This window comes from Anopheles darlingi, chromosome 2, assembly GCF_943734745.1.
Source record: "Anopheles darlingi chromosome 2, idAnoDarlMG_H_01, whole genome shotgun sequence".
Lineage (NCBI taxonomy): Eukaryota > Metazoa > Arthropoda > Insecta > Diptera > Culicidae > Anopheles > Anopheles darlingi.
The window spans coordinates 89,944,402-89,956,901 of NC_064874.1; the positions used below are offsets into that span (position 1 = coordinate 89,944,402).

The 12,500-nt window shown below is 48.6% G+C and overlaps 3 protein-coding genes across 3 annotated transcripts in view; 2 read left to right on the forward strand and 1 right to left on the reverse strand.

Moving 5' to 3' along the window:
* The window catches only part of LOC125959042 (prolactin regulatory element-binding protein), a 1,924-nt gene extending 976 nt beyond the window's left edge, over positions 1-948 (reverse strand). Inside the window, exons 1-2 of the mRNA XM_049691772.1 lie at positions 708-948; positions 1-646 (exon numbers count right to left, since the gene is read on the reverse strand). The exon at positions 1-646 is cut by the window's left edge and continues 456 nt beyond it. Coding sequence (XP_049547729.1) covers positions 1-646; positions 708-848 — 787 coding nt within the window. The 5' untranslated portion in view covers positions 849-948. The remainder of the gene's footprint in view (positions 647-707) is intronic.
* An 81-nt stretch (positions 949-1,029) lies between these two features.
* Positions 1,030-2,082, forward strand: LOC125959052 (proteasome subunit beta type-6). The gene is made up of 3 exons (XM_049691789.1): positions 1,030-1,200; positions 1,285-1,484; positions 1,560-2,082. The coding sequence occupies exons 1-3, from the start codon at positions 1,150-1,152 to the stop codon at positions 1,996-1,998; spliced, it is 690 nt and encodes a 229-aa protein (XP_049547746.1). The 5' UTR covers positions 1,030-1,149; the 3' UTR covers positions 1,999-2,082.
* Positions 2,083-2,727: 645 nt separating this feature from the next.
* LOC125959039 (uncharacterized) overlaps positions 2,728-12,500 on the forward strand; it is a 74,954-nt gene continuing 65,181 nt past the window's right edge. The window contains exon 1 of the mRNA XM_049691769.1: positions 2,728-2,795. The gene's annotated coding sequence lies outside the window, so the exon portion shown is untranslated. The remainder of the gene's footprint in view (positions 2,796-12,500) is intronic.

Genomic DNA, 12,500 nt, shown 5'->3' on the forward strand with positions numbered 1-12,500 from the left:
GCTTTCGTACTTCCTTCTCGCTGCCAACTGACCAGATGATACCGAGGCCATCCTTCGCAATCGAAACGATATGCTTGCTGTCCGGGCTGAAGTCCAGATCGTCGATTTCCTTCGTGTGTGCGCCGATATCGGAGGTGCACGTTAGTTTCGGAAAGCTCCAAACACGTAAGTGACCATCCATGCCACCCGTCGCCATGAATCGTCCGTTTGGACTGATGCGAACCACGCGCTGCAGTGCCTCCGATTCGGTGAAATCCGTCTGTACCGAGTCGGCCGTTTTGATATCGAAACGAATTTGTTTGCGAGGAACTCCGCTTTCTTCCGTTGGCGCTTTTGGGCCCACTTTCTCTCCTTCCTCTGTTGGCTGTTGGTTCGAGCGTTGCTGAGAGATGCTGCGTCTCTTGCGTAGTCCTTCAGTGGACAATTCGGGCTTGCCTGGAGTCGGGGATGAACCCGTCTGCTCGCCATAATCGATGATCGTGTTAACGAGATACATCTGGCAATGACTTTCCTGACCGGCCATCAGTAAAGTGCGTTTTTCGTCCGTTTTCACAGCACAGTTCATCACAACCGTGGGTCCCGTTTCGTGCCGCAGAACCTCATCAGCCACGTACTTCTCGCCATCGTGGTAGATTTCATAAATTTCCTAAAACCAAACCAACGTTACTACGGTGCTAGGAGCAAGGGAAACCATAATCTGTACTCACAAATCCGTTTGCGACTCCCGTTTTCGAGGCTCCGCCACCTCCCGCAACGAGAACGTGGCGGCTGGTGAGCATGCCGATCGAGTACAGCGGGAAGTTGACTCGGGCCAGCAGACCATCGGTGGGCTTCCTGGTGGTGGCCATACTTTAAATATCCACTTAAACTCTAGCTCCGTAATTGATTAAAGATATTCATGCGGGATCAACAAAATTCGCCGAAAACTCCACGTCTTCCCGAGCCTTGAAAACTTGACGAACTTGACGAAAATCTGGCTGTCACCCGACTGCTCGAAATTGCTCGATGTGACATTCGAGCAGAATCCTGCTTCGTCATTTTCGTGCCGCAACATAAACAAAACGCAGCGAACGGTGATTTTTCGTTTTCGGAATTTTTCTCCAAGAATCTTTCTCCAGTGTTAAATTCTTTCCCTCAAGCATTTGTAAAATGGACTCAGATTGTTCAAATGACTGGCGTAATGCCCATCACAGCACCGGTGTAAGTATTTGCCCCTATTTCCAGTTTCACCGTTTCGGACATAACCTAACCGGAATGATTTTCGATTTCCCCGTTCCCCGCTAGACCACAATCATGGCTGTGGAGTTCGATGGAGGCGTCGTGATTGGAGCTGACTCGCGTACCAGCACGGGCACTTATGTGGCTAACCGTGTAACGGATAAGCTGACCAAGCTGACGGACAAAATCTACTGCTGCCGTTCCGGATCGGCCGCCGATACGCAGGCAATCGCTGATATCGTCGCCTACTCGCTCGACTATTATGAGTAAGTTTGATGTCCGCGTCGTTCAAGTGGCCACAACACTAACCTTTCCTTCTTTCCTTCCGTTGCACTGTACAGAAATCAAACGGGAGAGGAACCGCTGGTAGAAGACGCCGCGAACGAATTCCGGAAGTACTGCTATGAGTACCGCAGTTCGCTGGTAGCCGGTATTATCGTGGCCGGTTGGGACCGGAAGCACGGTGGCCAGGTGTATTCGATTCCACTCGGAGGCATGCAGATTCGCCAGAGCGTCACGATTGGTGGTTCCGGCAGTTCATACATCTACGGTTTCGTGAAGGAGAACTACCGTGAGGGTATGCCGCGTGACGAGTGTGTCGAGTTCGTGAAGAAGGCGGTATTCCATGCTATGTACCACGATGGTAGCTCCGGTGGCGTCTGCCGTATTGGCATCATCACGAAGGATGGTGTCGAGCGCCAGGTGTTCTTTGCTCCCCGAGACTATGAGAATGTTCCGCCACGTGCTGCGGTCGGTCCGAGCGTCTCGGTACAAGCTTAACAGGTATCGCTGAATCCATTCTTTTAATTGTGATTCATAATATTCGGGAGTCTTTTGTGGTTTGAAATATAAACGTAAATCCTATAAATCTTCTGGATTCTTCTGTTTTACAAAAACATGTTACCGAAATCAGAATTGTACTAAAAATTCTCACCGTACTGAGAAGAATCGTCTCACGCCCAACCAAAATATATTTTAGAACAACACATTTTCCGGTGGTTGATCGCAGTTCGGTAGTCGCACCAAAATGCGGTATCGTCCTGGCCCCCACCGAGAGAAGGGATACTCTCTCGATTGCATTCCCTTGTTGCTCTCTGCAAAATGCGCTCACGTGCTCCACCGAGCGGCCAGGATCCGTTCTGTTGTTTTTCCATTTCCTTCACTCGACCGACCGAACCGATGCCGAAGGCCCAAAGCGCCACATTGCAGTACGTCGTACTATCGGTTCCCCCAGCTGGGGGCATGGCTATGCTCAGCAGCCTCTCACGACGACTGGTTCAATGCTCTGAGGATTGTCCGAGTCCTGCTGCTGCCTTGGGGGGCTTGCTTGTATGTTTGTTGGAGGGCAACGCGAATACTCGCGATATCCCCAAACACACACACAGACACACACCAGCGACAGGACGAGCATGGCACGAGAGAACGTTAGGACGCAGCATAGCTTTTCCACGGCCAGCAGCATCAGTTCGGTTCAGCTTTTCCAGCAACGCCAGGCTCAGTGCGATGCGGGTTGGATAGGGTGCTGCAGGTGTGTGTGCGCGCGCGAGTTTCGTCCGTCGTCGGTCCGGTTTGCGAAGGTTTTTCCTCAGTTCTACAACGATTTTTCCATTGTTCAGCCGATTGGGTGCACTTTAAACAACAGCGCCCATTATGAGCCATCGGTTCTTCAACTCCTTTACCACATAAGATGACGCGTGGCAACAATTTTCCCAGTTTTCCCTACGATCTTCGCTCGAGTTGCTCCATGAAACGATGAGTCCTTGTTTGTGTGCTGGTATGTGTTTGTCCGTCCGGAAGTGCGTTTCGGACTCTGTTGATGATGACCACAGCCACCGAGTGTGTTTGTGTGGCTATGTGTGTGAGAGCAATGTGGGGAAAGGTGTGCGAAGCGTTGAACCAAACATCCTCCAAACGCAACGCAGTAGTGTCCCCTTGTGGTGCAAATGGAGTTTTCCAAAATAATCATCCCAAAGTGTATACCGTTTTTTGTCAAAAACCAACATAAAACATGTGAGAGCGAGCGAGCTGGCTTCACTGACGAGAGAAAGAGCGATAGGAGTCTTCAGCCATCGATCGATGAATGGAGGCGCCTGCCACACATGGTGGCGATGCGTGGTGGTGGACGACGTCAACAGCCGGTTGCTGGTGTTGCGGGTGGTTTGTTAGTTCGACGCAGTGCCTGATACCCTGTCTGATAATCCGCGATGGAGGTTCTGTCATCACTCACGTGTGGATGCCACGCACCAAGAAAGTCTACCTGGTGCACCACTTAGCATTTAAAGGAGTTTTTGCTGTAGCATAATCGAGCCATCGAGTCTTCGTTGCTCTTAGTAGACTGTGCGTGCATTTAAAATAATTCTGTTCTCAATTCTTCTAATGCCAGCTAACTTTCATGAAATGTGGAAAGCTTCCTGAAACGAATGTATGCTTCATGTTGCATTCCTTAAATATCAAAGGCGAACAAGTCCTTACTCTCATTAAGTTCACTTGGAAAGTCATTCGTTGTGAGTGAATTAGCACATAATTAAACATAAAGACACATAATTAAAAATACCGAGTTTTATCAAATGATGTTTATCTGCTCTGTTTGTGTGACTGCAGATGGTAGCAGTCAAAAGCGTCGGATGCCAAAAACAGCAGACCAAAATGAGATTACGGAATGAAGCGAAGGAGAACCGAAATCGATAAACTGACACGGGATAATACTTGGCTGAGAACAGACACTGCTGCTGCTGTCCGTTGACTCGGTGGTATGCAGATTTTAAATGTTTAAAAACTTTCATGATCCCCAACCACACCAGCCTCATGGCGATGGCGTGCGGTGGCCGGAAATCAAATATTTTCCCACATCTCACTCACAATGGTCACTGTTTGCCGGTTTTCCCTTCGTCGTCATTCAAGCTCGGGTCCAGTGAAGGGGAGACACTGTGGTCCTGGTGCTGGTGTTGTGGTAAGGTTTGGTTCGCACCTTTTGCAGCCCCTGCTGTGTGGCTTGGCAAAATTTGGATCCTCCCCAATAACCTAGATTCAGAGAGCGCTTTATGCCTTTCATCTTTCGATTGAGCCTCTGCTTTTGTGCTCTGGAATCTCTAGATATTTGCATGGCCATAACGGCGGACGGTATACCGGCGCGATGCTCTAATTTTGGTTTTATGTTTTGCACTCGACTACAGACCAAAGCGCTTGAGCGATCAGATTTTAGGGCTCGCTTTTTGGTAACGAAGTACAGTGGGGCGCCGTTTGATAAGGATGAGCTTAACATTGTCTAGGCAAATTGTTTCCAAAAGTAGAATAGATACTGTACTTACTAAAATCACAAAAAAGGATCGTTGCTTGACCTTGAGAGATGCTGTACGCTGTGAACGATACTTGCGTGCGAACTTTTGCCAGGCCCCTCCTCGTAAACACTTTCGTTTTCCAAAGCCATGCACCACCGCATTCGCGGCCGATCGATTTCCCTCAAGCCTTTTTTTTTTGTTGCGGAGAGAACCGTAACTTCGCATACAAAAATCCACTCCACGAAGGCGAACTCCAGGACGAGCATACAGGGCTCGTCCCCGGGTTTGGCCTCTTCTGAGTGGTAGTTCCGGCCCGTTTGCGCCGGATTTCCGTCTGCGAAAATCCATTCTCTGCCCTATCCGCCATCACGAGCACCGGTGCATGGGATGAAGCCGAACGAAAGAATGGCGTCGACACCGCTACACGTACCGATGGATCTACGAGATGTGTGTGTGTGTGGCTGTGGCGAGGCTGAGGCAGATTGTGATTTCGAAAAAACATTCCAAACGAACATGTTCGCCTGCCGGCTTTCCACCCCCTTCTCCCTCTCATTGTATCCTGGAAGTCCTTTCTTTTTCGTTGTACTTGTTTCACCGCAAGTCGTCAGGCCACCGATCACCTCCACCACCAGCAAGGGAGAAGGAGGAAAAGGGACCTGAGATCAAAAAAATGTAACAAGAAACACGTAGAACCCGGCGGCGCTAGGTGGTCGGCAGATTCGTCGCTCGATTGACGATGGAAATGGAAAAATGTGGAACGGCTGAGTGCGTTCACACTGTGCAGCAGCAGCAGCTCCATTCCGACTTCAGGTCCGACCCTGGGACAAGGATTTGTAGGCTTTGCTTTGCGTTTGGTTATTCCGCTTCCATTCCCTCTGCTCCACCTCTCAGTCTGGGTGAGAATGGGACGATTTATGAATTTGCTTTTCGTGACACCGTCGACCAGGTGGACCGATGGTAGAAGAAAGAGGAAGAGTAGAAGGGAGAGGAAGAGGAAGAGGTTTGTTTTGCCTCGTGTTCACAATCGTTTGATCAGCGATCTATACATACAGAGGATTATCGGGTGATGATGTTCCGTTGTGATCGCTTTTGAATCCATGTTTCGCTCTAAAAGCGCACAAAAGACAAAAGGAGGACGAGCTAATGAATGTAACTGTGTGCTGTGTAGCATGTAGCATGTAAAAGTAGGGATTACACGAGTTTCTATTGAACAGTCTCCTATTCAAATGTTGCTTTATATTAAACTTTTGTTTGATAAGAATGTTTGGAATACATTTGCATATATCTACGTGTTTTAAAAACATAATTCCGCCTTACTATTATCAGAACCATAAAGCGGCCAGATGAGTTTTGTTTGCAGTACATTAAACACAATTGTTGACATTCGCGATCGCCAGCTATGCCAATGGTTCCCCCTCTTGGGAATCGAGATAAAATACTTTTATGTTTCAGCCGCGCGTTCTCCGACGTCATTCAGCCAGCCATCTGTTCGAATCATTCGTCCCGAAGCATAAAAGTACCGAAATTTGGCCAACGGTGTTCTTTGCCACGCGAACTTTAGCAGCAGCAGCAGCAGCGGCAGCATCTGAGCATCGACCGCCGGAAGCAATGCGTTAATGCCCGCATATCGGTTGGTGGTATAGCGGTTGATGGGGAGTTTTGGGTGGTTGGGAGTTTGGAAAAGTTTTCTAATTTAAATATGATATTGATTGCCGTCGCCGCCATCTCGCGTAAGGGTATGCGCATGCATGTGCGGCTCCCCTGAGGGTGGATGGAAGGTGTGGAGAAGGAGTGAAGTGCTGAGCTGTGTGGAGGCCACAAACTTTCACTCCACCATCGTGGGACCGTTCGTGGGGGCCAGGATTCTCTTCTTTTGTTTGAATGAGCTTTCTGCACCACCACCAACCCTCCCCCTCCCAATAGCCCTCTCGCTGGTCCGTTTTGGGTATCAATTTCAAAGTTTTCAATCCAACCACCACCACCATGCCACACATTTTACTGAATTTGGAGCCGTTTTGGGGGCACAAAATAAACGAATGCGAAAAACCTTTTTGAATGCATTAAAATGGGGTGTCGACAGTGAAGAGCTTGGGTTCGTGAAAATGTCGTGAAACAGATTAGCGCGAAAGCGTTGGGTCCACTATTCCAGCGAAAAAGCTGCCATTGTTTAAAAATAAAAATCATATTTTCCTTCTTTTACCGCTTTACTGTCGGGGGACGGTTCAACGGAGAAGGGTCACGCTACATGCTACAGGCGGTGAAAGTGAGCTTTTCGTTGGCTTTTTGCATCCCGCGTTTAATGGTCCGTAACGTGGCGTGGTCTAAAATTAGAACAAACGCATAAAAAATGCCTTGATGTCGCCCGCTGCGATGGTTGTCCTAGGAGTTACCCCTCATCAGCATTACCGCACACGCGAGCAACCATCAGAGGGGCCTGGGATCATTAATTTCCAGAAGCCTTGGTACTAGCTTCGCTTCGTCTGCCTTTTGGTCGTGACCAAATTGGTAACAATAAATAGAATGACACAATTGCCGTGGCCTCCCTCCCCTTTTTCCGTGGTGGTGGTGGTGGTGGTGGTGGTAGAGCTTTGTAAGCAACGTAGTAAAACTCGTAAATGGGTCTCTCTCCGCCCTTCAGAGGACGCCTTTTGGGGGGGGGGGGGGGGTGAGGGGGGGAGTCTCGATGAAAAAGGGAGCATCGTCCCGGCCCGCAGGGGGGCCAGCAAATTGCTGACCATAAAAGGGAACTACGAGACTCGCTGATACGCTTAACGTGAGCATTAGTTTCTCCGTTGATTCGGCTTATCCGGTCTCCTGGTTCCCGGTAACAGTGTGTAATGATGGCTTCAGGGGCTCACTCACTACACCTGCGAGGATCTAGAGTCGTGCTCTGGACCTACCAAATCAGTGCACATCGACTCGAATAGTTTAAGGTTTTTAAGGCATAGACCCCCCGGGGGTTAATTGAACGGCCAAACTCCGGGTTGGCCTTTCGCCGGATGGTTGATTACGTACGGTGAAGGTGACTAGCGTCATATGCAGAAGGTTAATTGGAGGCGAGATCCTCAATATTTGCAGCCTATCCAGGGACAGTCCGAAATCTCTTTAAGCTGCTTGTGTTTAATTAAATCCAGCTCAGGTCCCGGTCGAGATGAAGGTCAAAACCCATTTGGCCATGCTTTAAGTGCTCCTAAATTATGACGGAATGTTGAGGGAGCTTTAGAATCACATCTTTGGGACATTTTGAAGTTCTTTAACGACTCCCAGGTGTGGTTGGAATGACCCTTTTTATCGTTCCCATGGTGAACGTCTTCTAGATTGTTTTATAGCGCAGCAGGCTATATGCTTGTCACTGCCCGAGCTCAAGCATTTCGATGGCTTCAATAAGCATCAAAGCGAGCCCTGGTCACCCTGGTATCCGCTTACTAATCCGATCGTCCAAATCCGTCCTGTGACCGCGACGGCGAAAGATGATCCGAAAAGAGGGCGAAAAGGATACAAAAGCGAGGACCAAGTTGCGATTTAATTTCATTCATGGTCACGGCCCACCTTAAACTATTGTCGAAGAACCAATCGCAGCGGTCCCCCTTGGAGAAGGCTCGCGCTTCTTGGATGCCGTTCATGCGCTCACGGTTCGCTCGCCTTGGAGGCCTGACGCATTGCCCCGTGGAGGCCGGTCAACAAATCTCCAAACGGAATAATAATTGAATTCTTCGCGAGTTTGCATGCATTCACTTGGAGCAATGGTACTTCGATTTCGGCTGCTGTGTCTTTGGACTTTACCCTTTTCGTTTCTCTTTCCCGTTGGATATCGAAGTCGATAAAACGGATTACGGATGGTACCGGTGGCAGTTTGGGGGAGGGGAGGTGAAACATGCGGACATTGCACTATTCCCGTGCCGTCTGCATACTCCGATGCTACTTTCTTGCTTTTTTATGATTATTTTCTATTATCTCTCTACCACCATTCTAGGTGATCCGTTCGTGCAGGAGCACCACGAAGGCGAAGCTACTTTAATAGCTCCGAACCACTCGCCGGAATGGTGGGTTTATTTGCGAAAATCCCAAAATAAATTTTGAGATTTACCATTCACGCCCCCTTCCGTGCGGCACATTCCAGCGCACTGCTCCGGTTCACCTTCCGAGAAAAAGGGAAGTTCCGCCGGATCCAGAAAGGAAGCAATTGAAAGGAAATGTTCCCAACCGAACGTAAAAAGGGGTCCAACCAACCCCAAACAGTCAAAGACAGTTTCCCAGTTGTGGTGGGTGCCCGGGAAGGGGTACCAGGTGGTTTCTTCGCCACCGATCGTATATCCCGCACCGGCGGCATATCCTTTGTCGTATTCAGTATGCTCGGTTTGGCACCGATGTTTGGCGCTTTATTCCGTTTTGCGAAACCTCAGCTGATCCCGATGTTGGTTGGTTGGTTGGTTGTTTTTTTTTGGAAATCCGAACGTGGTACAAAGGATATGCAAACATGGGCCTTGCGGCCGTTTTCGTGTCCGCTTTTGTTGTGATAAAATGAGGTATAAGGAATTATGTTGCCTGCAGATTTTTTTTTGAGTTAAAAAAGAGCTAGACTAAGATGATTTCATTCGATTAAATGAGGACTTTTGGGACGTGGAATCTAATTCGGGTGCGTCGCTTTAGTGCCACACCATAAACTCGTTGGTCCATCACCGTGATCGACATTCCTTTTTCGCTTTTCAACGGCGCACGATTTAACCTCGATGTCTCGTTGGCGCTCGAACTTTGGCCGGAGGAATCGCAAACTTTATACAAATTACCCGATACCACGAAAGCGAAACTTTCATCCGATGCCAGCCAGAAAACTGACCAAAGTGCTATCAGGAATCGTTCAACCGTCGTCGTCGTCGTCGCCGTCGTCGCTGCTGACGATCAAGTTTTGGTCGAAGTTTTTGTCACTTTTCATCAGCTTGATATGGTTTCCTTTCGATGGCACAAAGTGGCTAAGGGTGAAAAAAAAATACCGAGAAGAGTTTATCGAAAGGGGTTGCCCTTGACTTGAAGCTGTCGATGAAGATGTCTTTCGGTTTGATCATGAGCTTTAAAGGAAAATACCAAACATACCATAAGCATAGGAAGTGAAGATGTCAAGCAATGTACTTCCGTATCTCTAATTCAACGAGATTTTATCACGAGATCTAATCATACCCATTCCATGTATAGTAATTCATCGTTCGTTTGTAATTCGTTTTCCGGGTTTAGGAAGCAGTAGCAAACCCTAGATGGCACATGTCGATGGTGGCTGTGTGGCGCAAATTAAAATGAGAACTTTCGTGGCATGAGTGGAGACCAGCAATTTCGTATAGACAATACAATGTTCTGTCTCGGAGGTTCCACTGCCCTCAACTATATACTGGAGTTGACTTAAAGTTGAGACTACAACGGGTCCCATGTGTTGAGCAGTTTGTCTCCGAGGCAAGCAGCAGCGAAGCGAAGACATTTAATTAAACCAAATACCTTTGCTCCTTCGTCGGGTTCGTTTCGAGCGACCAAAATAAATTCATTATTAAATTTCTCAATTGTCACATCCACCATTCACTCCACTGCCAGGCCACACAGCCACAGGACGGTCACACTGACATCAAGGACGTCATGTCGTCAGCCTCTTTCGCAACTCATCGTCTCGAAGCAGAAGACGACCTTGGCCTTCATCAAGCGAGATCGAGTCGAGTGAATTCGGGCATTCTGCCGAAGTGAAAGAAGAATCCCGGATAAGATATTTCCATCGACGTACCATGCGCTAGAGGCCAGAGCCGGAGTGGGGTTTCTGGAAAATTAATCAACTAGCACCCCACAGCCCCTCCGATGGAGACGCATGGCAGCTCACGGATTCGTTCGCTTTCGTTACTGGAACAGCAGGAGGAGCTTCTCTTCTGCAGCGGAGCTTTAGCGTTGAGGTTTTTGTTTTCCTCGCACACGCAAACGACAAACACAATGGAGCACACACCGATACACAGCGAAGCGCCACAAACGGATGAGGTTAGAAGCTTTGTTTGAAGCGATGTGGAGCTTCTGCCCCTCTGTACCACTCAAAAACCCCAAACTCTGCGGCTGAGGAAAATTAAATATCAAACCCTCCCCCCAGGGGAAACGCACCCATAAGCGAGGTATGCAGTGTAACACCCCGGGAAAAAGTTAATCTCCATAAATAAGCAAAACATTTCGCTGTTCTTTGAGCCTCGCGCCACCGATTTCTCTTTTCTCTCTTTTCTTGCCCATTCTGCGACTCTCTTACTCTCTGCGACCACCGCGGTGTTTGTCATGGTGTGTCGTGCATAAAAAAAAGCACATTCCACAAGGATACCACGGAACTCACCCCTCGGGGACGCACTCGGTCAGCGCATTCGAGCGCTGGAAATAAACATAAAAAACGACACCGCGACGCATGAACTGCCCAGTGATAATGGCTGAAAATAGACTCCAGGCAGGCAAGAGGAGTATTCTGCAAGAGGGGTTTTTGATGCGCCACGATGTGCGTGAGGTAGCGGCGCACAACGTTGGTTTATGAGCTTAATATGTACAGAGACAGAGACAGAGAGAGAAATAATGGAGGAGCTCTGGATTTCTGGTTTTTGACTGGAAATATTACCTATGCTCAGTATGTGTGTCTGTTTGAGTGCTTTTTGGATTCTTCATCCCCACAAACACGCACACACGTACATGCCAGCCACAAATTCCTGCGAAATGCCACGTGGTGTTGAGGAGCTTATGACGGGGGAAGGGCCGGTTGGTTGGATTTCAAATTGTTTTGAAATGCTTAATGCCTTTCATTACTTTTGGACGGCCCGCTGGCTTTTGGGTTGAGCTATCTGTGTCTGTGAGCTCGTATGGATGCCCTGAAGCAGTAGCAGCAGCATATGTGCTGTGGCTCTCCAGTTGTGCCAGGCCGCGCGAGCTATGAAGCACCGAGGCAAGAAACAAATAGTAATGAAATGAGCATGAGCTCCGTCGTCGGTACGGTGCGGTACCATAAACATTCCTTCTCTGGCGAGATTATCCAAACCAATTCGGATTAAATTGACTGTGAATGTATTGCGAGCTTGAGTGCGCAGAGTTGAAGTGAGCAAGGAATTTGCAATGAAATGAAATGCTGTACCTTCTCTCCTGCGAGTCGGCGGTGGAATATGAACTATTTGTTAGTTTTGCATAATTTCCACTCAAAAGCTTATTCATATGTAAAGCAATATGCGCAGGATATTGCATGGCATTCCCTTATTCTGCAAAGGTTGCTACGATCTCAACGATTGGAGGCCATCGGCCCTGAACGACTGAATTGTCGTCTGCTCTTGGATCGTTATGGATGTCGATACCTCGAATGATGCCGGAATGCAGTGTCGAACGTCAAACGGTATTACTAGTTCGCCGTTCTCTAGTACGAGGAGCCTTTCAAGGCCAAGGCTTGTGTAAGCGAGTGTGTGTTTGTAATGAGAGCATCCGAATGCATTAAGTAACACTCGGGAAAGGAAACGCCATCCCAAGAAAGGCGACGAACGGTCTATGGCCTTTCATTTTTACCGCGCTGTCGAACCGTACTGCCTACTGTGCCGCTTGTTAGGAGCGATCATTGTCCCAGAATGCTCGTTAGCTCGTGTGTATGTGTGCCGCGTCGCGCACACGACAAGGGAAGTAGTTTTCCTCTCTGCTCTTCTTTTTCTTTGTAACGATCTTTTTGCTCCGTTTTCCGGGGCTTCCGTTTGTCGGTTTTCGCTCTCGGAAAAAAAGGCTCAGGTGCCTCGCGCCTTGGTGTGTGCGTTTGTTGTGTCATTGCTTCATTCGCAGTGGAATGTTGGGTCCCGGCTCTGAACAGGACGGGTGTTGAATTCGGATGGAATGGGGCACACCTTCACCCTGGGCGAAAGCATTATTGTTTTGCCACCAATCGGTACGATATGTGGTGGACGGGAATACCGAGGTCACCGAGTTCATGTGTACTGCGTGTCACATACCTTTCAGGTGCAGCAGCATGTTTAGCATTTC

What these genes read in the sequence shown, in the direction of transcription:
- LOC125959052 (XM_049691789.1), top strand. Translation starts at nt 1,150, where the DNA reads ATGGACTCAGATTGTTCAAATGACTGGCGTAATGCCCATCACAGCACC. An exon ending in ATGCCCATCACAGCACCGGT is followed by an intron (nt 1,201 to 1,284) that starts GTAAGTATTTGC and finishes GTTCCCCGCTAG; the next exon opens with ACCACAATCATGGCTGTGGA. An exon ending in TACTCGCTCGACTATTATGA is followed by an intron (nt 1,485 to 1,559) that starts GTAAGTTTGATG and finishes TGCACTGTACAG; the next exon opens with AAATCAAACGGGAGAGGAAC.